At 39.1% G+C, this 25,499-nt stretch overlaps 1 protein-coding gene across 2 annotated transcripts; it reads left to right on the top strand.

Moving 5' to 3' along the window:
• Window positions 1–651: 651 nt before the first annotated feature.
• On the top strand, window positions 652–11,928 carry angptl2b (angiopoietin-like 2b). 2 transcript variants are annotated; one of them, XM_042000712.1, is made up of 5 exons: window positions 652–1,190; window positions 5,894–6,771; window positions 9,172–9,365; window positions 10,500–10,770; window positions 10,904–11,928. In XM_042000712.1, the coding sequence occupies exons 2-5, from the start codon at window positions 5,919–5,921 to the stop codon at window positions 11,101–11,103; spliced, it is 1,518 nt and encodes a 505-aa protein (XP_041856646.1). In that variant the 5' UTR covers window positions 652–1,190; window positions 5,894–5,918; the 3' UTR covers window positions 11,104–11,928. The 2 variants fall into 2 exon arrangements, with proteins under 2 accessions (XP_041856646.1, XP_041856645.1); XM_042000711.1 differs by having other exon boundaries at window positions 663–1,190; window positions 5,894–6,807.
• The last annotated feature ends 13,571 nt before the right edge of the window (window positions 11,929–25,499 follow it).

Below are 25,499 nucleotides of genomic sequence, written 5' to 3'. Positions count from 1 at the left end.
GCTGGCATATTTATCTAGGCAACAACCTCACTTATTAAAACACAGGAAGTAAAAACAAGAGGCAAAGAAAAGCTTAAGAAATTTCATTGACAAAACTAACGGTACTCCACACCACAGGATGTTTCATTTCCTTGTCCACCAAAACACATGTAACAAGTACAACACCCTTTAAAACAATGATGTAATCATTCCCTGGTAAGATTTAGTTCACTGTGCAAAGATCCACTCTGTTGCAGACATCTTACCTCCAGGCTATAAACCTGGTTCAGCCGTCAGAGACCCTGACACAGACCTAGACCAGGTTCCAGTCAAACACCTGGTTCTATTTTCAAGTCCATCAGTCTTTTCCTGTCTCTCTTACAGGGCAAATGCTCATCCACACACAATTAGGATCTGATTGGTGTGATGTCACTGCTGTCCACAACCAGAAAAATCATGTAACCCCAGCCAGAAATAGTGGAAGTGAACCAGTGGCAAGGGGGCAGGGGGTTGGAAATCTGAGCAGTGTGTGTATGTGTGTGTGAGTAACTTGTGTTGTGCATGCTTGTGGATCTCCTTTGTGCCATGGGGAGGAGGGGAGGAGAAAGACGGCTGTTGCTTTAAACAAGAATGTGTTCATTTTAAGGAAGAGGGGGGAGGCTCTGCCTACCGAAAATCAGCTAGAGCGTTTTTCATCATTTAAAAGCACCAAGGAGGGAGAGTGAGAGAGGTGCAGCTGAGAGAGACAGCCTCTTTGAACTGTGAGGCAGAAGTGATGGATTCAGCCCACAGAAAAGTGACAGTCTTCTCCTAACAGGCCACAGGCAGTACACAACCTGCCCTGGACTCACCGTTTACCAGGAAATTACCTCCACCATTCAACTAAAGCGGCCACTTGTCTCTTCAGAGATTTCCAGCTTTTCAAGAAGACTTTGTGACAATTTATTCAATGTTTGCTGAAGAGAGTTTCTGAGAAGTTGGGATTTTGTTGTTGTTGTAATAAACTAGGGCTTTAAACTCCCCTGGTTCTCCACTGCTGGAATAGACTAAGGTGATAAAAAGTGATTGACAGAACGTGCTGAGTCAGAGAGGAAGATGCAGGGGTAAAGGTTTCACACTTGGGATGACTTTCTACCAGGAGAAACTTCAAACAACTCTAGCAGGAGGACAAGGCAACTGAGGGAGCCTCATCAGCGCTGTGCAGTTACCTCGTAAGCATAAATTAACCTTATAACTATTTTTTTGCACTATATGGAGTTATTTATTAGGAAGATTCCTGCATAAATTACATAGAGTCTAAAATTCAATTCACTGCAATGATTAAATGTCCCCAGTTGCTGAGCAAATGATGACCTTTGTTGAACGAATGTGTTCTCTTGGTGAACTTCGTCAATCAGCCAGTGGCATTAGCTAACACTGTGGTTACGCAATTAAATAATCATTTTGTTACAGTGTCTGAAGTCACACTTTGGCTTTTCACTCTCAAGCTGCTCCAATCCACATAATGACTATGATTTAACTTAACTTCAGCTGTTTTCATGCAGCATGTTATCTCATTCATTTTGGTGCCAAAGGGCTATGTCTACTTTACACTGAGTAACTAAGCTGATTCTGACACATATTTTTGGCAAAGGGAGTTTTATTCAATAAAATATCTTGTTGAAGACATGATTTCCACAAAAAAAAAAAAAAAAAAAGAAGAAGCTATACAAGTGTAAAGCAAAGACACAGGGATAGTGAAAAGGGTTCTTAAAATATCACATGTAGTAAGATCTTTGAATAACAATTACTGCTTCTCATTATCTAAAAAGGATCTATTCATTTCTGAAGAGAAAAAAAAATAACCTCACTATGGAAAGCTGACAGCAGCTTCAGGATGTTCCCCTGGAAGCAAAAGGACAGGGAAGCAGACGGTTCAATCCCATCTTTGTTTCTGTTGCCAGAGATGTGTTTGGATAAGGGGGCTTAGAGGTACAATGTTGGAACTTATCGAAACAATTCCCCAAGACCCCCTGCCTGTCTGAGGATTACAAGTTTGGTACGGAAAAATGTACCATCTGGCAAGACAGGGACACAATTAAACCTTCAGCTTAAATACACACTTAAAACGCTCCTGTTCTGTGGACAGTTAAAACAAATGCTCTCCTTTACTATCAAACCTGGTTGAAGTTAATCATGTTTCAAATGTCATGATACACACAAGGATTACATGCAAGAGGAAAGAATAAGATTATCCTTGAAGTAAAGTAATACTGCAGATTATCAGGAGCAAATTGAGTTTGACTCTGATCCAACACATATTGGGTGTCACGCAGGAGACCTTGTTCTCAGCAAAGCTGGTGCTAATTTGAACGTGCAGCACAAAGCCGTTCTGCAAAGTGTTTTCCTCTTTTTGGCTACTGACAAATGAGATGCTGTTGAGCTGTGTTGTGATCCCCCATTGCAGAGGATGATGATGTGATTATGAAGCATTCACACAGAAAGCAGGACAGTGGGAATGAATTGGGTCAGTAAATATGTCTTATAGGTGCAGGTCCCCCATCTAGGGGAGTCTGTCGGCCACTGCCATTGACTTCCCCCATGTGAGTGTGGCAGCTCACTCTAATGAGGTGACGAAGAATGTGAGGAATGCCATGCTCATGCTTAAATGAGAGGGGCTAGGGTGAGAGATGTGATCCAGTCTGAACAAAGCTGCCCACCTTCTAATTATTAATGTGCTGAGCATGACCAAAAAGGCTTGAGCACAGTGCTGGTCAGATACGCAGTGACCTATCTGCTACATCAACTTCTCATACCTAATTTAACACTGAGTAAAACCCAGAATGTGGAGTCGTGTAAACACAGACTTACCACCTGAAGACAGTTAAACCAAAACATTTTGGTGTGAAGCAGACTTTAACAAATTGTCTAAAAAGAGCTGCCAGTCACATTACAATGAGGACTTATTCCCCACATGTATCACTCAGTTGTGTTTATACCCTGAGCAGATCAGACGCATATGACACTTCAACACTAGTTAATTTCTGCAGTCAGTGGCAGGTCAATAGCAGCTTGTTCAAGCAAACCAATTTTAAGACAATAATGAGCCATCCTAAGAGCGAAGAAGGACGTGAAGGCTTTCTGTTGTTCCCTCTGGCAAACTGTGGATGGGTTAATAACAGGCTGTCTCTGCCCAGGCAGATGGGACTCTCTCGCAGGTCCATGGGAGACGGAGCCCCAGTAAGTGTTATTTGAAAACATGCAAGAATGGAAAAACACTCACAGACATGTACATACTGCATACACTTACAAACACATATTTCATCTCAAGCTGCAAACAGTTTCCTCTCAGCTTTGAAGTGTGGTGAAGCCTAGAGCAGGAGATTCCAGGATAACGACATTCAAAATGGGACTCCTCCGCAACAGGGGCAAATCACATGGCTTTTCTCAGAGACAGAGTTCGGGTTCCAGGGGAAAAACCGCAGGATTCACCAGCCAAATACAGTCATCAGCACATTACAAGAGACGGTTTCTTAGCTGCTTCATTATCTTGGTGTGGGATTACTTGTAAGCTATCATTAGTGATTCCTGCAACAAATCATCTGTGACATTTTTAAAAAAGATTTTAAAGGTAACTACAGCTACAACTGTGCTGCCACAGTCTCAGTCTAGATCAGTGTTAATATCAGAGAGGACTGGTTATAGTAGCAAGATAAGTACTTTAATAGACTTCATACTGTGCTGGCGGAAAATAGCTTCATGCTTAATTATAAAGAGAAATGGCACCTCTTAAAAGTTTTGTTTTTAATTCATAGTAATTAAATCTAAGTTGTGGGTATTTTAGTACCACCAAAAAATACAATGAGACCTTTGTTTCTTCTGCACTGCAGGCTTTTTTTTTTTTCCTTGACAGGTAAACTATGATAACAGAAAGACAGGCTTCCTAAGAGTAGCTTGTTCACAAAACCTTCTCTATGCAAGTTTTTACCAGTGAGGAAAAAGTGTTTACGCATTCGATTCTAGACAGATACAACTGGAGAGGCTCGATTGTGCCAGGGGTTACGTTCTTGGAGAGGGCTGCATTTCTCTTCTCCATGTCTCTAATCTAATGTGCTGGCTGCACGCCTGGATTAACTAGTCAAAAACATTTCTCACTTTCTTCCTCATTTTTGTGCTCAACATAATGTGGCTGTTCATCTTTCACTAAAAGATAAAGCATGACAAATGTGAAAGAGATGCACATGTGAGAATGATAATCCTTACAGAGCTTTTGCACAGTCATTATAGGGCCCTCTTTATAATGCGTTATGATTAATCAGACTGACTTAGACTCTGGAGAGGTGTTACACAGGACCCCACTGTAATCCAATATACAGCAGCGTTCAATTAAGGTGTCCCAGGAGTTGACAGCCTTGTTATCCTTACACAGGAGTTATAGCAATCAGTGGCATCTCCCCAACTTCTAATGACACCACAACATCTCCAAAACTGCTAGCAGTTATTATTTTTCAATAGAAGTTAAGCAAAGTAAACTGAGTGTCTAATTAACTTGTATTTTTTGTTTACTATAGTTGTGGGTTCTGTCAAAAGATCCCATTACAAGGAAAACATATTCCAAACGAGACTGAAACCTAAACAGGCCCTTGCCTCAAACTTTTTTAGCAAAGCTGTCATATCAGTTATAAAACACCTTTATTATGCCTACGCTGGTCTCTTATGGTAATTCACACAGACAAAACAGTGGTGGAGCAGTGCTGCATCAGTGGGGGCTTACACATAGCAAATTTGCATCACAGAGTCAACTGAGTAATACCACCATCATTGGTACTAGTGGTGCGTTTTGTTGTGCTGTGTTCTCCTTACACACAAACACACTGGTTTTCTAATTATCTTCTTTGTAAAGGTAATGTGAAAGGATGTCAGATTTAGTCAGGCTTTAATACTAAGACTAATATGGATGATGTTATACTTCATAAGGTCACCTGGATAAAAAGACTGTGATTATCTTTCCATACATTCCATTTTTGGAAAGAACCACAAGCATGACTGATGATCAGTATTTAAAAGTTCCTTGAACAGCATCATCTGCTATTGTCTCAATTTTTCCATAAGCAAAGATGTCCAGGCCTGCAGAGGCAAACAGAGAGGAGTGTTTCTGTGTGTAAAGGACAGGCCATGGCAGTCTCCCAAAGAGAAACTGAGCCAGAACAGCAAACTTAGTGAAACACTCTCCGAATGGCAATAAGACTGATTAAAGAGATTAGCACATTATTAAAGTAGAGCTTTTTCCGTTTTGCTTATAAGTAGCATGTGTTACAATTAATATAAGAGATTCAAACAATCCAGGCACAAAGTTGGTTGATTAAACAGATGTTTTCATATGTAAGCACTGATAAGAACATAGTCTCCATGAGATTTCTGTTTTATGCAGTTCATATATCACACATGAATGCCTCGTGTTTCCTGACATGGAAAGTAAAAAAAAGACACTGTGGCGCTCAGCAGGGCAAGTCATTAATTTCCTCTCAGATATAACCTCTTTTTGTTTTTGAGAGTCTAAATTTTGAGTGCTGACCTCCCACTTTAACTAGGCTGACGTGTTTGCACAGAGCTTCTGTATTGTCTGGTTGTTGATGCAATTAATGCTGGGACTAGTGCATCCTGATGGATAACCTTCTAGTCTTAACAAGCAAAGCAGCTCAAGACTCAGTCAATTCTATGTCAGTATAAGCACACTGCCAATACTTTGTTTTCACATATGACAGTTAAAAATAAAAAAAGAAATTGGGAGTAAGCATTGCCTATAAAGTACTCTGATAAACCTAAAACAAACAAACATTAAAAAAAAGAAAAAAAAAAAAAAAAGTGGACAACCTGTAAGTGTTAAACACTACACTACAATAATGCTCTTCATTTTCTTACCCCTTCTCCTTAGGCTTTGGTGGGTTGGACACTAACTCATGGAGCCCCCTTCAATGGTCCTGCTGGGGGTCCTTCTAGTTTATGGACTAGCCTGTGGTGTCGAGCAGACGCAGGGGAGTCTGTCGGACAGCAGCCATGGCAGGGACAAGATCCAAGAATTTGGGAGCAGTGAGGACGATCTGGAGAGAGAGTTTCTCTATGCTGGAAGAAGCAAACGTGCTCCAGCTGACACAATGCAGGACAAGTGCTCCTACACTTTCATTGTGCCTCAACAAAAAGTGACTGGAGCCATATGTGTTAATTCCAAGGAGCCAGAGGCTATGCTGGAGAATCGGGTCAACAAACAAGAGTTAGAGCTTTTAAACGTAGAGCTACAGAAACAAAAGAGGCAGATTGAAACCTTGCAGCAGTTGGTGGAGGTGGATGGAGGTATTGTCAATGAAGTCAAGCTTCTGAGGAAAGAGAGTAGAAACATGAACTCAAGAGTAACTCAGCTCTACATGCAGCTGCTCCATGAGATCATCAGGAAGAGAGACAATGCCTTAGAGTTGGCACAGATGGAAAACAAGATCCTGAACCAAACATCTGAGATGCAGCAGCTCACCAGTCGATACAAAGATCTTGATCACAAATATCAGCATTTGGCTTCTTTAGCCACAAATCAATCAGCTCTTATTGCCTTGTTGGAGGAGCAGTGCCAGAGTCGACCTCCTCCTCCTCCTCCTCGACGTGTGCCCGTCTCCCAGCCACGGCCTCAGCCACCTCCTCCCTCACCACCTGTCAACAAGCCTTATCAGCCACCTGTGCTTCCACGTATCAACAATCCAATCAGCAATGAGATCCAGAGTGACCAAAAATCTCTACCACCTCCTCTTCCAACAATGCCCACTGGTACACACAGCCCATCCACCACTGACAAGCCCTCTGGTGAATCCAACAGACTTAAATTAGAAATTCAAGTTTAATGCCTTTTTGTGATGAAACGTTTTCCATGGTGTTTTCACTTAATGCATTCAATTACTTGACGGCAATAATACCAACTAGAATGAATCTTTTCTGACCAGAGTTGGGTGGGGTGGGGGGCTGTGCTGCTGGAAACAATCAGTTAAGAGCAAAGGAGTTACAGATGCAGGATGAGTCAATGAGAGTATTTCTGACAGCTAATCTGAAATCCCATTCCAAAAGTTATCTACATGTGGGTGTTCACAGAACATATGAAGAAAAGTACTAGGAGGACTCCAGGAGCACGGAGAGCATTGGCAGGAGGGGGTGTGTGTGTTAAGGGGTTGGGGTTGTTAAAGTGGGTGTTGTTTCTCTTTTTTGGATGCCTGTGTAATTAATCATACTTGTTCCTATCAAATGGTACAGACAAAAACTTGTTTGTTAAATCGACTTAATTATCACTTAGGAGAAAACACTACGTATCCTTTCTTCCAGTTAGAGCTCATTTGAATATGTCCCACACATTCCCAGAGCAGAGGGCTAGTCTTCAGAACAGAAAAGCTGTTGTCTTCTGCCTTTTTCAGATGCATATCTTCTAATTGGCACTGTTTAACCCACAAAAAATACAAAGTATATTAGCAGAGTAAACATTTGTGCCTAGATAAATAGCGGGCCATAAACCTAACTGTCTTTAGAAACACGTTGGCAGACTTAAATATTTATGTAAAAGGTGATTTGCATGGCCTATTACTTATTCTTTTAATAAGAAAAACTACGTTTTGGTGGTTTATAGTGGGGGAAAAAAGAACCCACCATTTCAGAGAGCTAGTAGGAGTTTTTTCCATTGACATTTTGCACTATGGCTTTCAGCTTTGTACTACAACTGTTCCTGATAACAGTTACAGTTGTTCAACTGTTACTGAGAACAGTAACAGTTGTACAGATTGTGTGAAAGGAGACAAGTAATTTCCTGCCTACAGCCATACAACTAACAACCCCAAAATTATTGCATAAATCTGTAACACCAACAGCTGCACAACATGCGGGAATTGAGCGAGGGACACATAGATAGAGGTGAAGGAAATACTGAAAGGGGGGGGGGGGGGGGGGGGGGGGGGGGGTAGTACAAGACAACTGGTAAGTATAAACAGAAAGAGATACCCGAAGTCAGTGATGTAATTTGTTCCAGTTGCACCAGGCATGAATCCGTCATATGTTCCACCAAAGGAGCAGACTTTATCAGGCAGAACAGAGCAGGGCAGGGCAATTCTCTGGCTTGTATCTGCTCAACAGAGACATTCCTGAGAGTAAATGGATGGTTGAGCAGGAGCAAAGAAACAGATATCTACAGTGATTTCATGAAACCAAAAACAATCTTTAAAACGTGAAAAAATATGTGTCCTGTTTCTTCATTCAAACATCCCCTATCCTGCTCTCACTGTCTTGCAAACTCTTTGTATACCCTTCCTATCAACTCTGCTTCTTTGTGTGACCCCTTGTTACCTTTCAGTTTGCCCTGACTGTACTTAAACTCTACAATGTGTGCCAGTTGGCAAACCACATAAGTGTAAAATCTTGAGAACTTGGACACTTCTGCAACAAATTGTTAGCTGGAGAGCCAGTTACCCTTTAGTGGTTTCCATGTCTGCTATTGAATTTAGGGTAAAATTATACTGGCATGCATGCAGGCAGGTTTCAGAGATTTGCACCATGAAATCTAACAATTATTCAACCTTACACAAAATTCATAAAACATCTTTAGCATGACTACAATTTCTGGAGAAAAATGAAAAGCTGTCACTGCACATTGTAAAACCTTCAGAGGTTATTTTGATATATCACACAAATTATTAGAGCATATTAGAGAAAACCTTAGTACAGTTCTCTGCAAATCAATGAAGCATACATTTTGGATTTGCAATCCTTTTAAAGCTAGTACAAAAACATAAATAGCTTAAAAAGAGCATATAAATTAAAAATTATGTGTGTACGCAACATAAAACATACCAAACTGATTTCAGTGAAATAACAATCCTGCACTGGTAATCATCACTGATGACTGACACTTGTTTCTACTGTATTATTATTCAGTAGTCAGGATTCCCTTCACCCTCTCGCCAGTGTTTGTTTTGGCTGAGCAGTCAGCAGTCATTTCCCTTGCAAGAAGAGCAGCCAAAGTCAATTTTACTGCTAGAATGAGAACTTTTACTGAACAAATGGAATTCCCTATAATGCCTCTTTGTGTCAGTATGAGTTTAATTTATTTCCTGCTCTTTACTTTTGAGATACAACTGCAGTTGACTAAGTTTCATGCTGTGTATGTTTTTTTCTGATGATCTGCTTCTTTAGGTCCATTTAAGGACTGCTTGCAGGCTCTGGAAGAGGGCCACAGTACCAGCGGAATGTATCTGGTGAAGCCAGAAAATGCCAACCGCCTCATGCAGGTGTGGTGTGACCAGAGACATGACCCCGGTGGCTGGACGGTGATCCAGAGGCGGGTGGACGGTTCTGTCAACTTTTTCAGGAACTGGGAGATATACAAGGTGCGACAGCCTAACACCAAATCAAGGACCTCATAGTTTGGTGGCTTATATGAGGCGTTTTGCCACTAACCAGATGTAGACAACTAATGAATAGATTATTGTTGAGCTCTCAAAGCATTTTATGTAGTCCAGTGTGGTACCTGCCTCAGTCACAGTCTTGAGATTCATTAATTCCTTCAACATCCACCGGTCTTGTGAGGCTACCTCACACTTAATTATAAATACTGGGATATATATGGGCCCTTAAATGTTGCATCTGATTTGTGAGCATTTCTAATGTGACATGAAAAAAACAAAAAAATCTACTTTCTGTTTGGCATCAAAACAAATGTAAATAGGGACAGTTTAGTCAAGGGTGCACAAGTCCAGTCCCAGAGAGCTTCTATCCTCCAACTTTTAGATGCATCCCTTCTCCAGCACACCCAAATCAAATGTATGGCTAATTTTCAGGCTTCTTCAGAGCTGAATGACATGTGGGTGAAGGAATTAAGGCATTTGATTCAGGTGTGTGAAGGGATGCATCTAAAAGTTGCAGGATAGTAGCTCTCAAGGACTGTACTTGGGCAAAACTTTTTCATTCAATAAAATATTTATATATATAAATTTTATTTATCTCCCAAATGGAAAACGTCTCCCACAGAGAGATACGTGCATACAACAATTCACAAGGGCCCTGATAATATCTTAGTTTTTGGCAAAAACAGAGATATTTCCAAGACTTTTGCAAAAACCTATTAAACCACAGGAAAGCTCAAACTACTTTGTACAGGAGTGTTTCCATGATTTAAAGCACCACAAACTTACTGTACAAGCAGTCAGACAGCTCTCGGTATGTTGAGTTCCTTACCGAATGGAGTGCATCCTGCTGGGTTTTCAATAACAAAATATGAGTGGAAATCTGGACACCCGATGCAAGTTATAATATTGCCTCAATGGGTCCATTTATAATAACATTCCTTGACGATAAACACGCCAATAGAAAAGCTAAAACTCACAATTACCTCCAGACCATGAGCAATGACCCTGAATCATTCCCCAAACATCCAAACTAGCCATTCAAATCTTTTCTAATAACATTGCGGAAGGATTTCCTGGTTGTACTGACAATGTTTTTCTTATTGCTGTACTTCACAGCAAGGATTTGGCAATATTGATGGCGAATACTGGCTGGGTCTAGAAAACATCTACTGGCTGACTAACCAGGGAAACTACAAACTGCTGGTCACACTGGAGGACTGGTCTGGCAGGAAAGTGTTTGCGGAATATGCCAGCTTCAGAGTGGAGCCTGAATCTGACTTCTACAAGTTAAGGGTGGGCCGTTACCATGGCAATGCTGGTGACTCTCTCACCTGGCATAATGGCAAACAATTCACAACACTGGACAGGGATCATGATGCATATACAGGTAAAAAATAAACTCACCATAACAAAATAAAAAAGAAGCAACTTTTTCGTGGATGTGGTGGTTTGGAAATTACGACTCCTCTTTTATTACACGCACAGCCTGACTGCTGTTTTTACTGTTTCAATCCCTCTAGGAAACTGTGCCCACTACCAGAAGGGAGGGTGGTGGTACAACTCTTGTGCCCATTCAAATCTGAATGGAGTCTGGTATAGAGGAGGACACTATCGCAGCCGCTACCAGGATGGCGTCTACTGGGCTGAGTTTAGAGGAGGAGCATATTCGCTCAAGAAAGTAGTCATGATGATCCGTCCAAACCCTAACACTTTCCACTAATCCTCTGAGAAATGCATACTGTACTGTATCTCTTATTAAACCAATTTATTTACATATTTTTTGTTGCATGGGGTGGCACCAAACCAAGTCAAATGACAAAGAGAAAGATGAGCTAAAAGTGCAATATCAAAAGATCAGGGTCTTCCCAAATCTGTGCGCTGTTATTGTCTTTTTTGTTTGTTTTTTTTTTTATTTTGTCTTGTCACATATAACACATGTAAAGATGTGCTTATTGCTCAGGAGTTATTTCAAACACACTTTAGCAAACAGGAAGTTTAGGTGAGTGTTTTTTGATGAGTAAATAGCTCTACAATAGGAACCTTGCAGTATATATTCAATAGGTAACAAAGAAATGAGGCTGACACAGGAAATGCTTCCAGTGACTATATTTTAACTTCAAGATAAAGACTTTTCATTCTTCAAATGAGTAACTTACACAAGCACCTGGTATTCTGACCCATTTTATTGATTATTGTAAAATGAACAAAATGTACGTTTTACACTAAACCAAAACTCATAACACAAATATTGTATGTGCTTAACAGTCTGTTTCTCTTGGGTTAAAGAACAGCTTATTAATCAACTCATTACCAAAATTCAAGGAGGTACAGTACATTCCCTATTTTTAAGAAACATGTTCTCAAATTGTGAATTGCTTACGCAGGTATCCACTAATTTGCTTGTCTGAATCAAGCACTGTATTTACTGTATAAATTTAGTGGTTTTGTTGATGTCAATAGATCCAACACATTGCGTTTGTACATAAGATCCTTGTAATATAATGCATTTGTTAGTTTACTATTAATTTGCAATAAAATATGTACAGCTTGTGTGCTTCTTCATTTATGTGTTCACAAACCAGGGATCTCAAACCCTGGTCCTCGAGGGCCCCTGTCCTACAGGTTTTAGGTGATTACCTGCTCCAACACAGCTGATTCAGATTAAATAGATTCAACAGCTTGTCAAGTTCTGCGCAATGACCCATTAATTCGAGTCAGGTATGTTGAAGCAGGGATGCAAAACCTGGCCAAGGTAACTTTATTGATGTAAATTACACTTGAATTAAATGATCCAGTCAAACAATGTTGTCAGCTGAATTTAATTCAAATTTTAATTAGACAATTCATAACAAAATGCCATGCCAAGATACTTTACTAAAATAAACAACAACTCCAGCTGGAGTCAGGTCATATTTATTATTATTATTATTATTAAAAATACTCATGTTTGGGCCTATCAGCATTCTTTAAATAAGTAAAAAGCAGTAGAGTGGAATTATTAAGGACTATTCTGATATATTGAAATAAGGACTAAATTTAACATTAACCTGAACAATATAGTTCTTTTTTTTAAGTCTAACAAATATCAGTGTATGTGTTTGGTAAAACAGCGTAGGTCAAACTTTTCAAAATCAATCACTAACAATAAGACTTGTAAATGAGTAAATGTGAAATAAGACAAACCTCCAAAAATGATTCTGATCAGAGAATTTGAGCAAACATGAAAAAAATTGACTTGAATGCTGTGCTCAACGCACATTCACCAAGAGCAGTTTTGATTTTCATCATGTCTTATAGTCTAATTTTTGTGCTGTTATTTGAACAAACAACTTGCATGTTAAATGCCAGTAAATAAATATACTTTTAAAGCCTAGTCATAATTAATAGGTCATTACGAAAAATAATATTTCTCTTATCAAACTATGCAACCATGCTTTCTGAAAACATACTATGTCTTATACATGACGCTCCAAAGTCTATAAATAGTCAAATAACATATAAAGCTACGGTACCAGAAAAGAACTAATGAACTGTGACAGGCTAGTAAAATTAATGCATCCAGCAGTCCCTCTATTGACAGAAAAAAACCACCTTTACTTCAAAATGTCAACCAGGCTTCCAAATACAGCTGGAAAAAGGAGCAAAAGTGACTTAACACTGCAATGAACCCGGATTCATTAATACTAGATTATGAGAGCACACAGTGCAAAACATGCCATGTGGCATTTAAAGTTCTTTGCCCCCAAATTTACTGTGGTATCACATTGTGCTGCCAAAGAAAAGCTGCATGCTTATCCGGTAGCAGCCAAAACACTTGTCTTTTATCAAACTGACAATCGCTGGCTGTTAAATCTGGCCCATGAATCACAAGCTAAAAGGCTTTCTCCCACATGATAAAGAGACCTTGGACAGAACAAAGGAAGAAATTCATCATGGCAACTGTCACTTGTGTCAGCTGTGACTTTACTAGAAACTGATGGGTTATTAAAATGGATTCTGTACAAAGTCCCTCTGTCTTACTAGATACAACAACAATTTTTATAGCGATTACATCTTAAAACCCGCTTAAGTCTGCTTTGTCAATTAGCCTAATCGTGGTAAAACAGAAGATGGTGTTTCATCGTCTCCATAAACAGAGATGACAGACTCCTTGGATGCTGTGTACGTCTGAAGACTCACCACGATGGAAAACCTTCAGCAAGGGTGGCCTGTTCAGCTCCACTCTTCAACCAACATGGAAAACCTTGAGCTGACACAGTGCTCACTCAGCACAAAAAGAACCACATTTCCTGAGGCCTCAAACCTGAACCTTCAAACTGGACGGCATTGTTGTATCACATCTGTAAAAGTCTGTGTCTTCATAATTTTTCACAAAGGGATTTTTAACTCCCCTGGGCTTTCACAAATCCTGCACTTTACCACGAGTAAATGTTTTTACACCGAGAGAGACCAAACTTTTTTTTCTCTTTTTTTTTTTTTTTTTGTTCTTTACCATTAGCCTTAACCACAAACATTACATGCTTTTACTGTAAGCAAAACAGCGGTCACCACCAAGTAGCTAACCATGCCACACAAAACTTCTAATCTTCGTTTAATTATTGTTAATCTAGCACAACAAATGGGGGACACTGGCAGGCTTAGAAACAATTAAATAAGCGTTAAAGGTAAAATGTGATTCTTGGACAGCTATTCTTATTTCTAGAGTCTTTTAGTGTGTGAACGCTTCACGTGAAAGGGATGTACAGGGGTTACAGGGGGGGTACAGACCAACGTGGAAAAGATGGCACAAGTCAATTACACCAAGTAAAACATGTGCATGTAGTGCATGAATGTAGGGAAATGTATGTGAGAACACAACACAAACCGAAAGAACAGAACAAAGCACCACCTGCACAAGCCCAGGTGCTCTCCCAGCCCAAGTCTGGGAATCACACTGAGCTTTGGCTGCTGAATCTCCTAGGTGGTGGAGCACAATGGGCCCAGGTGTGGCTTGTGGCGCTAATCACCAGACAGCTCCTGCAACAGAAACTCAAAGTGGTGGTGGGGCCATCACAGGTATTATGGCTTTATATCCTCTTCATGAAATGTTAATAGTAGGGCTGGGACTTTTAATTACGGTTAATTAATTACCCCCCAAAATTAATGCATTTAGAAAATGAACAAATTTAATTGCTTTTTGCATTCCAAACAAGACGGACGTTTGTCAGTACATAAGTTTCAGTACACCAATAAAATGAGACACACATCAGAGCTCGGCTAAATCAGTGTTGCCAATTTAACTACTTTGGCGTTATATTTATTCAGACCCATCTAGTGGCTGTTTGAAAGAAGTGACTAGCGACAAATCAAGCTATGTTTTCTGGTGTTATTGACGACTTTTGCAAACTAGTATGTTTGTATCATCTTAATGAGCAGCTTCCATCCCTCTCCCATCCATTAGCGCTCACAGCTGCAATCAGAGCAGGAGACGCTCACCTGCTGCTCACTGACCAGACTGAAGATGAACCACACAAAGCCGACACTGGGTAATCCTGCCCTGACTTACCCTCAGATATTAATACCTATTAATGAAGAGTGTGGAGGAAATAATTTAAAAGTACTGTAACATCTTGTACACTCTTGATTAGAGAACAGGCAGAGCTGCTAGTTTAAAGGGTAGTGCACCCAAAAACATGTTTTTTGAGCTGTAGACAACACATTATTACTTAATTGTGATGAAAACCACCTATACTGTTGATAAAATTAGTATTTTTTAAATTTATTTAAAAAAAAAACAGGATTTTGTGGGTAATAAAATGGCTCATAATACCCTCTACAGGGTAAAACCAGGTTTTGTTTTTAGTGATGTAGAACCGTCTCTACATCATGAGAAATTTAAAAAAACTCCACATCCACCAGATAGATGGATCCTCACCTTGCAGGCAAACAAAACCACGCCCACCAACTCATATGAAGGGATGTGAACTTATGGTGTAGATTTGTTTCAGACTTTCTGATGAAATATTCCTGCAATGTGGCAGATTTGTGCTTTTGAGGGGTGTAAAAGTAACACTGGACTTTATTCTTAACCTGCTGATCTTCATTTGGCGACAGACAGCAGCTCAAGTCGTAGCAGTGGCAACTTACAGCGGCACTTCCTGCAGCTGCCACAACCTGCTGCGAGCCTCCACAGCTTTCCAGAGCCTGCCAGATCTGTTGACAGGCCAGCGTAACAGCCAAGCAGCAACCTCGGGTGGTTAAATGTGAAGCCTAAGCGTGAGTGCAAAAAAATGCAGTTCACCCCTCATCCGCTAGGTGCTGGCTCCAAAGCAAAGTCAATCCTCATAGACTCCCATGTTAAAAAGGCCAACTTCACAGCAGAAATAAACATGCTTAAAGTCTGGTACAAAAAATATTTTAGGATTATTAGGTCAAGTTTACCTTCATGACAACTGTGAGGGGGTGAATTCTTTTCTAACTCATTCATTTGGATGTTATTTAATCTTGAATTTGGCATAATTAGGGGTGAGTCCTTTTGATTGACAGGTATCCAATATCTGCAGCGAGAAAGTGTGAGTGCAGCACAACCGCGGTTTTTAGCTGGCTAATAGTGCACCTTAGCTTTAGCCTGCCCACCTCCATTAGCTGGTTAGCTACCGTTAGCTCCGGGTTAGCTCGGATAGCTCTTCAGAGTTTGGTGGTTGTCAATCATCCACCCCCACTTTCACAGACCCCCTCTCAGCTCCACCTCTTTGCCCATTTTTGGATTTTCTGGGAAGGACAACATGCTTGATGCTGCCAAGATGGCGACAGTGGGAAACTGCCCAATAAGCTTCAATTTCACTCTTCAGAAACCTACAGATGACGTCACAGAGGCTGTACAACATGCCCAAAAGCAGAACTTCTACTAAGTGGAATGCAGCCCTCAATAACACATGTGTATTTAAAGTCAACATGTCTGCTGTGAAAAAGGTTCTGGATAAATGTCACATTTACTGGAAATTACCAGTAACTAGTGGTTTAATTATTCATGTATTTACCAACCAAGTAAATGCATAAGAAGAAATTGACAGGGTGCTATCCACACATCCACAAAAGCATGCCTTTGCTGTTATTTCACTGAGTCAAAAAAAAACCCAGAGCTCACAATTTGTAATATCTGGAAGCCCCGGAGAAAGAACCACAACAATATTTAGGACAACAAACTTAATCAGATATTAAAACAGTACTGGCCAGCTGAACTTGTACAATTTCACAAAGCTAATAAAAAAAACGCAAATTATATTAAAGTGACAGTACACTGCCAGCATTGGACTCAACGAACTCACTGAACTGTTAAGTCAGCAACCACATAAAGTTTATTATAGCTGAATTTTAAATTTGGAGCACACAAGGGCATCCTGATCATCATAATGGCACAGACCACAGGGGTATTCCTTATATGTGTGAATAAATTTGGCTAAAAGAGTCTGAAAAGCTGCTAAATCCTACAATAAAATGTTAATTTTGCAACAGTTTATTTTAATTGTCTTTCTTTTCAAGCATGGTCATGTAGATTTGGTGTGTGCACTAAAAGAGGGGGAGATGATGTTACACATGTGAGGGAGAGCTGGAAAAAGAGGCGGAATCAATATTGCTTGAAGTTCTACTGTCAATTAAAATAGTAAAAAAAAAACTGTAACGTAAATATATGGATGGGATGCCAAATATAGCTTGCTGGTCATTAATACTGTATTAGCTATGTCTGTGTGAAAAAAAAGTAGTAACTGGAAGCTCTCAGAGAGTGTGAACCTCCGCCAAGCCATAGTAATTTTCTTTTCTCTTCAGTAAGAAAAGTAGTTATTTGCAGTCCTAAAAGTCACTAGAGGTCGCTAAATGACATCATCCTCTAATTTGCATAATCATCTAAGTACATATAGTTGTAATGGATGCTCCCGTGGAGAGGGATGTTGTGGGAAAGGCAAAAATTGATGAAAAGACAACTTAGATGTTTACCTTTGGCCTCATGAATGTTTAGAAGAGCAAAAAATAATTAAATAAAATGAAATTCTTCCGTCAATATTTTCTTTGTTTTTTAGTTTAATTTCATTAAGCGTAGATTGTTTTTTAATTAGGAGTCAACAACAAGTCACAGCATTTTTAACTTTTTAAATATTTTCTCCTTTACATTAATAGACAGTACTATCTGACGGTAAGCCAGTGCGGGATCATCCAGCAGCAGCTTTGTACATTTCATTTTCAGTCTGGTCATGAAACAGAGGTCATCATCTCCTGCTCTGAATACAGCTGGGAGCTGCTGTTGCTGCGTGAGGACCAAGCCTCTTCTGAGTGCTTTTGGACAGGGGAGGGTTCTGCGCAGCACCTACTCCTCAGTGAGAAGAATAAAACTACGTTCATTCACGTCAGTCTCCGAAAGTCAATAATACCAGAAAAAGTTGCTAGATTTGCGCTAGTTGCTTTTTTGTAAATAAGTCGCTAGAGGGGTCTGAAAACTTGCTAAATATAGCGACAAAGTCGCTAAGTTGGCAACACTGTATTAGTACAAACCATCCATCATACCAGCGTCCATGTTGAAGTGTGCAACTTGTTCGAAGTACTCCGAGGTGCGCTAGCCGGTTATCACATCTTTCTGGGCTTTTGTGTCTTGTCGGTAGTTCAAATAATGATCCCTCGTTGTCTGTTGAAGAACTATGTTTATGACAGCCAACCACAACATAACTTTTCAGCACATTTTAAGAAAACTGTACGATAATCAAAAAAATTTTTACGAGGATTGACGCTGAAAATCCAATGGCATTAAGCTTTAGCAGCCTTTTGTTTTCACTGGCAAAGGACTTGGATGTGACAAAGTTCGGCGATATTCCCAAATGTTTGCACCTGCCCTACACTTGTAAAGATTCCTTTAAAGAAATTCCTGTATCCAAGCGATAATTCAGATCACCCCCTAAATCTAACTACTTTTTCCTTAATCCATTTCTGCGATTTCCTGAAAATTTTATCAAAGTTTGCCCATTATTTGTTGATCACTAATAGATCTGACAGATTTTAAACAATGTCTTTAAAAATAATTTAGGACTTTTTGTCACTAATTGTGACGAAGCTCAGTTTTAGGGCTTGCTATTCCTTAAACAGCATGAACACTCTGAAATTAATGACAACACCTCATAAATGTTGAACTGAGAAAATCAAACATGGCTCAGATTATAATTATGCTGAAATATGTAAAAGGTGCACATAGTTCACATATTTTAAATATGACTAGCAACGCTGCTTTTAAGCATTGGTTAAAATCTGCTGCATGCCAGCTTTAACCATTATGTGTAATCACATCCATCTCTTTGTCACCTTTTCCTCTCAACTTTCTTTTCTGAGAAGTAAGCGACACATCTGTCTCTCATAACTCACTAAAGACTGCCAAGATAATGTGGTACAAGAGCTATGCTATCATTTCAGTGTCTGTCTCTGAAATCAAAGTACGTCTGACATCTGCGTAGTGCAGCATTCCATTGAGCTGACCCAACAATGACAGAGCCGGTGAGTAAGAAACACAACTCTGAGCACTACTAAACACAAAAGACTGAGAACAAGAAAAAATCTGTGTAATTAAAAGTAACTTTTTTCAAGCTATTTATCTGAACTTCTTCTCATTGCTGCTGTAAAATGATTGTGATGTACATGGATGTTACTGAAGACTCTTAAAAAATATAAACGTGTAATAATGTGGCAAAGGTTCTTTGGGGGAGTAGTCACTTTATTGTTTATTACTTACATCGTGGAAATATATAAAATGGGTCTGTTTTCCACAATCCAAAAGCTTAGCATGTGAGCTGACTTCCAACTGTGGAAATGTGCATAACTGGTTATAGCTTTATAGCTGTATGCCATGACCACCACAGTTTCATGTTCTTCCACAATGTCTGCAAGTCCTCTGCAGGGAGTTTAAAGGAAATCTCTCAAGGACTGACGTGAGGAATTTTCCGTACAAGATCTTTTTCTTTTTTGTGTGAATCTGTGTAAGGTACAAACCTGGCTTTTCCAACATAAATATGTCAGATTAATATATTGTATCTTTATTATATAGTTAATATCTTACATACAGGGAATATAAAAAAGTACACACACCCTTATTTCTTTTTGTTTGTTTCAATGAAAATGTTCATGCCATAACCATTTACTAAAAATTGCAACCAGATGCAGGGCCCAAAAACTGAAAAAAATATATATTTTGTTATCTGAAGTGTGATAATTCTCTGTGGAAACCAAACACAATTGCAAATCTGATCTATGTGTTTTTAGGTAAGAATCAACAGACTACATACATCCAGGATATTTTATGAGATGTAATGAAAAATACCTTCTTAATCTTATTAAAAGGGGCCTATTGCACAAAACCAAGGTTGGCTGTCAAATAATTAACATTTTTAATCAGATTAACCACATCTTACAAATTAATTAATCATGATTAATCATTAATCACCAACTATTGGTGATTAATCACCATTTGCAACTATACCTTAAATATTCCCTTGTTTACTGTATTGCATCAACAGAAAGAGCAAGCCAATGCTCACTTGGGTTTTTCTTTGCATTTTTACATTAGATGGTCACTTTAGTAGTAACAATCAGTTAAATATTACATAAAATCAAAACCTTAAAAAAATAGACCTCATTTCTGCCAGCCTTTTCCTGATCAGTGCCTCTACCTAGCCCCACATCAAAACTTTTCTAGACACGTCCCTGAAGTATAAATCATAAATGATTTAGAGATGATGTCCCCTTGATTCCTTTTGCTATTTCACTCTTACTAGATGTGCACGGCTGTTTTATGACTAGATGTTACAGCTGTTTCACTAGCAAACACCATTAATACTGAAAGGTTATATGAAATAAAGGCAAACAATATCAACCTGAAATAAAGTGTGATCAAAATTTTTCATTCTTCAGCTTCACGTGATAGTGACATGGACCGAACTGACATGAGACTTATAAATTTAGCTTAGTTCTTTAGCTAGCACGTCCAAAAACAATACTTTGGGTAAATATGTGCCAGTGTGAATCATGAAGTTTCCAACTTCTCAGTTGAACAATAAACAAATGCAGCAAATATGACGGTACAAGCGACAGAAAAGCCAATCAGCTGATTACTAACAGTCATCACGATTCTTAGCAAGAGAGGGAGGGGGGAGGAGGTGGCTGGGCTGGGCAGACATATAGACGACCGTAACAGTGACGATTGTGCAAAACTATGTGTAAAGTTTTTTTTATTTTTTAATGCGGGAAAAATGCAGGTGTTAAACCCTCTCACCATGAAAAGTTTGGGTGTTAAAACATCCTCATCTTCCACGAGTGTGGTGCCCTCAAATCCATGCTTAGAGCCAGCCGACTCATCTTTTCCCATATTGCCTCTAGACACCTCTATGTCTCGCTGTTAATGGATGCTGCGGATGTGTTAAAAATTAAATAGACTTACATGAATTAGTTAATGCCATTAAAATGTTATATATATACATATATATATATATATATATATATATATATATATATATATATATAGTTAATATATATAGTTATTGTAATTATGTTTATAAAAAATGACGGCTGAGCGGTAAAACAGAAAAAAATAAAGAAAGGAAAAAACAACTGATGGTTAACACTACGTCTCCTGTATAAAGAAATATGTGGCCCAAGTGACTTAAAAAAACATGCACACACAAGAGCCAACCAAGACACAAACAGTCTATTACTCACCTGTGAGTCAAAGTTACCAGAGCACAAATCAACCTCAGTATAACAGCCTAGCTCATTTTTATGAAAGGAAAATATGATCATATAAAGGCTTACATTGGGCAAAGGAGGGATTTTTAGAAGAATCACATCTCCCGCTCCCTTTGGGGTTTGGCTGTAATGGCATGTCAGTTAAACCACTTATGTTAACTTACAAGTATGATTGGTTCATTAATGAAATATATCGAGCTAGGCCTCAGTATATGTCCACAGATCTTTTCTTGTTTTTTTACAGCCACCATCTACAGCCCTCTTTAAAGCTTTTAACCTTCTTCACAGGAAACAAATGAATTGTCATAAAAAGAGAAGTGCATGGGCCTATTGGACAAAACCAAGATAAGGGATTATGCTGGGATATGTTGGTCATTCTGGCTCAACTCATCCGTGATCCGGTTGAACAAAAATTGGGACTGTGGAAAGTGTGATGTTATGACATGTTACAATGGGGATTTATTCTGTGGAACTAGCCTGCCACAGACCGGGCTAACTTCCAGGATCTATTTAATCTCATCCCTTATTACAGTCAGCAGTCACCACAAATGGAAACCAGTATTTTTTCCACTGCCTGCTACACATTGTTACCACATTCAACTAGACCCACTGTCATTATTGAAACACTTGTAATCAATAATTGCAATCATTTTAGATGATTTTGTAGTCATTAGATAATTATCATATCTATACAAATACAAATCAAAGAGTAACATGATGACCCTTTATTTAATAGGGATAAATCAAAGCTATCAAATAATGATTTATGTTCAAAACTAAAGTCATAGTGCTCTACAACATAGAAATCATGGCATAAAAGCATAATATACAACACAAGAACAACACACCCCTCATGTCTGCTCACTGAACTAAATGCAGGACAGATCCATACACAACAAATTAACAGTTAAACGAATGGATGCAGTAGCCTCCTTGCAGGCTGTATACGGCACACACATCATAACGGCAAATCTATTTAAATATGCACTAATTCCTCTGTCATTGCAGGTCATATTTAATTGAAATTGAAAGCATAAACTGAAATGAAATAATTTAAAGACATATTGTTCTCTGACCAGCTGACCACTGTCCTCATCCGGGAAGATGGCAGCCTTGTCCCAGTCCATGTACAGTGGCACTCTGGGGTCCTCCTTCCACAGGCAAGCCGCATTGTGGAGGACAGTACAGCCGTGATGTCACATGCCCTGCCTGGGCTGACCTTCAAGTGGTGAAGACATTGAAAGTGTGCCTTCATGAGGCCAAAGGCATGGCTAATGGGTACGGTGCTTCTGCAAATTGTGTGAGAAAAAAAGGCTGGCAGGCATACCCTCTGTCTGCCAGCAGTACACTAGAGAATACAATCATCACAACCTTATAAATAGAGAGACATTCTTGACCCAGCTGTTATGTTAAAAGTGATTATTAACTGAGGTTGTGCGGTTCACCTTTAATAGGTGCTGATAGATTGCAGAGGTCCGAAAGACTCTGGAGTTGTGGACCAAGCGGGGCCACAACATTGCTGATTAGCCCGTGAGCTTTGCAGGCCATCTGAAAATATAAGATGTAGACAATTAAACCAGTTAATGCACATCACAAGCAATGTACAATCTTCATTAACAGACAATATCAAAAAGTCACATTTACCTGAAGATTAATGCTGGAAAAGGATTTCCTATTCACAAAATCCCCTTGTGGGCACTTCAGGGGGACTCTATTTTGATGTGGGTACAGTCCAGGTCACCAATGTAACGCAAAGCAATGCGTATCCTACTACAAATGTTAACACCTGTAAGTTGTCGTGTCTCTTACCTCCAGTCCTATGAAAAATTCTCTTTGATGTCAGAGTCTCCTGTGGCATGGGAAACACCAGATGTATTCATCTCCTCCCCTGGCAATAGTGCTTTAATGGCCACACATGCACATATGCAGCCAATTTTACCTGAACTTTCAAAGGATTCATAATCGGAGGACTACTACGTTTGCTAAGATGTTAAATAATGATGTGGATTGTAATTGTGATGGTTTCAGCAGGGTAGTGAGTGTGTATTTGTGCACTGCTTATGCATTCAGACGGTCTTCAATACTTTACCACACTTTTTTTGTTTTATAATGGTGTTTCCGTTTTTTTTCTTTTTCTTTGGTCCTCGACTCCTTCATACACTTCTAGTTAACAAAGCCAGCTAAACTAGTTAACCTGCTTCTTGGAATAACCCCCAGGTGTCTTTAATTACAGCTCAGTCCAAAACGCCATGACAGTGGTTCTAAAGGCCAAATAAATACACCTGTATCTTGCATACAAGGTACAAATGTGGGAATTGATAAAGTCTATTGTGGGGCATGAAAACAAAGCAGTTAATCCAACAATGTAAAACCCCCAAGGTGTGTTTTTCCATGGTGTCCAAAGACAATGTTGCTGACAGGGCTAAAATAAATACAGAGTCTCGACATAATATGATACACTTATTCTAGTCGTAAAACACATACAACAAGTTTTAACAAACTATTTAACGAAAGCAATGGCTGAAATGCCAAAGCTAAAGATATTAGGACTCTGCAATTATGGGCCAGTCAAATTAGCGGTTAAATTCTGCCACGTAACACCGGCTAGCTGCCAACAAGCTAAGCTGCCAAATACTTGTTGCTTAAAATTACCAGTGAGGGTAATGCACAGCTGTTTAGAGTGATATATTACCTTACCCTTTGAATTATAGCTTTCAGTGGTTTCATTTTCATGTTTTCCATTCTATCACAGGTGGAGCAGTTACGCCTGCAGCCATTTCACACTGAAAGATTGTGCCGCCAGTAATTCACAGAGGATAAAGGGTCAGAGGTTGACTTTCTTCAGTGCCCACATGCGTTTCCTTTGTTTTTACTAATAAGCTAACACTTTCCACAGTCTTTTTACTGGAGAAGATATTCCTCTAGGAATAAGTGAACTTGGGGACCAGAAGACTGAATTTTCATTTTGTGTAGGTGGAAAAACTCATCTGTTTTCTTCTTTACTTGCAAGACCCCTTCTTCCCATTTCCTGATGACCTTTCCTTTCATGCAGAACTTTTCAAACGTTAAGCTGCCTTTTTTGCATGTGGACCACAATACCCAAAAACTCTGTGCATAATTTAAACTTGAGTGTCGGACAAAAAATACTATTTGATCTGCAAAATAAATATTTGTAATTACAGGACTATCTCCCAACCAAATGTAAAGCAAATTTAAAAGGGACTGAATGATCATGCAGACCTGTCATTCCAATACTAAAGATCCCCTACAAGTACATATTAACAACCATCCACATTGCACCCGGTCAAGATAAGTTTATGTTACAGATCCACAAAGCACCATACTCACAGAATACAGTTAAAGATATCTTGTGGAACACAACTACCTCAGTGTTCCTGGCCTTGTATTTGTGTGGTTCTTTTTATTCTCTTATTCCACTGAACAGAGCTTTTTAGACTGTTATTTTAGGATCAGATATCTTTTTAGACCCATAATACTGTCATTTAAATAATTCATCCACTTTATTTGAAACTCCAGAAATGAGTGATGCATATTTCACGTCGCATGTTGCCAAGCACTCTTTATTTACTGAAATTATCTGACAATCTGGAGGAGTAGAAAACACAGATTCTCTGAACAGTTGTGCGAGTGCAGTGCAAAGAGACCTACAATGATTTAAAAGAAATGCCTCTCTTTCTTGGCTTTGCTTTTAAAAACAAATACAGTAGCATCGAGGGAGGTTGTTGCAAATGTTCTGTGGCACTTCATGTTTTTCCCTTTGGATGCATTTTTTAACACAGTGGGGACAGGAGGAATAACACTGCTGAAAATTATGTCAAGAATTTGACTGGAGATCCAGTAGGAGTAGTGATAAATTCATTTTTATCACCAGTCATTTGAGACCAGAGTGGTTTATTGTTTTATATGCTGCTGCTACTTGGCCCTTGTGACTTCGGTAAATGGCCTATTTTCCACAAGAAATCCTTACTGGGAAATAAAAATCTAATTAAAAGAAAATAATAATGCAAATTTAATTAATCTTCAGACCAGTGGCTTATTATTTTCAATGTGTGGATGTTACATGTTTACATTAAGAGTGGCATGTGTTAAGTCAGTGAAGCCTATCATTTCTGAGGCACACTGTGCCTCTCATTTATTGCTCAGGAAAATGCAGTACTCAAGCAAAAACCTTTTAAAGTGGGTTTGTTATTCTCTAGCTCCCTCTGGAGGGTAAAACTGCACATCATTCATAACTCCAGATACCATTTACACTCAATCAATGCATTTCTCTTTTCATGCATATGTACACACATACACATTAAAACCAATTCACTCATGAATAACAAGAAAGGCACATCGAAG

The sequence above is a fragment of the Melanotaenia boesemani genome, chromosome 11, assembly GCF_017639745.1.
Source record: "Melanotaenia boesemani isolate fMelBoe1 chromosome 11, fMelBoe1.pri, whole genome shotgun sequence".
Classification (NCBI taxonomy): domain Eukaryota; kingdom Metazoa; phylum Chordata; class Actinopteri; order Atheriniformes; family Melanotaeniidae; genus Melanotaenia; species Melanotaenia boesemani.
The sequence above is the reverse complement of the archived record's forward strand: the minus strand, read 5'-3'. Positions and strand labels throughout refer to the sequence as shown.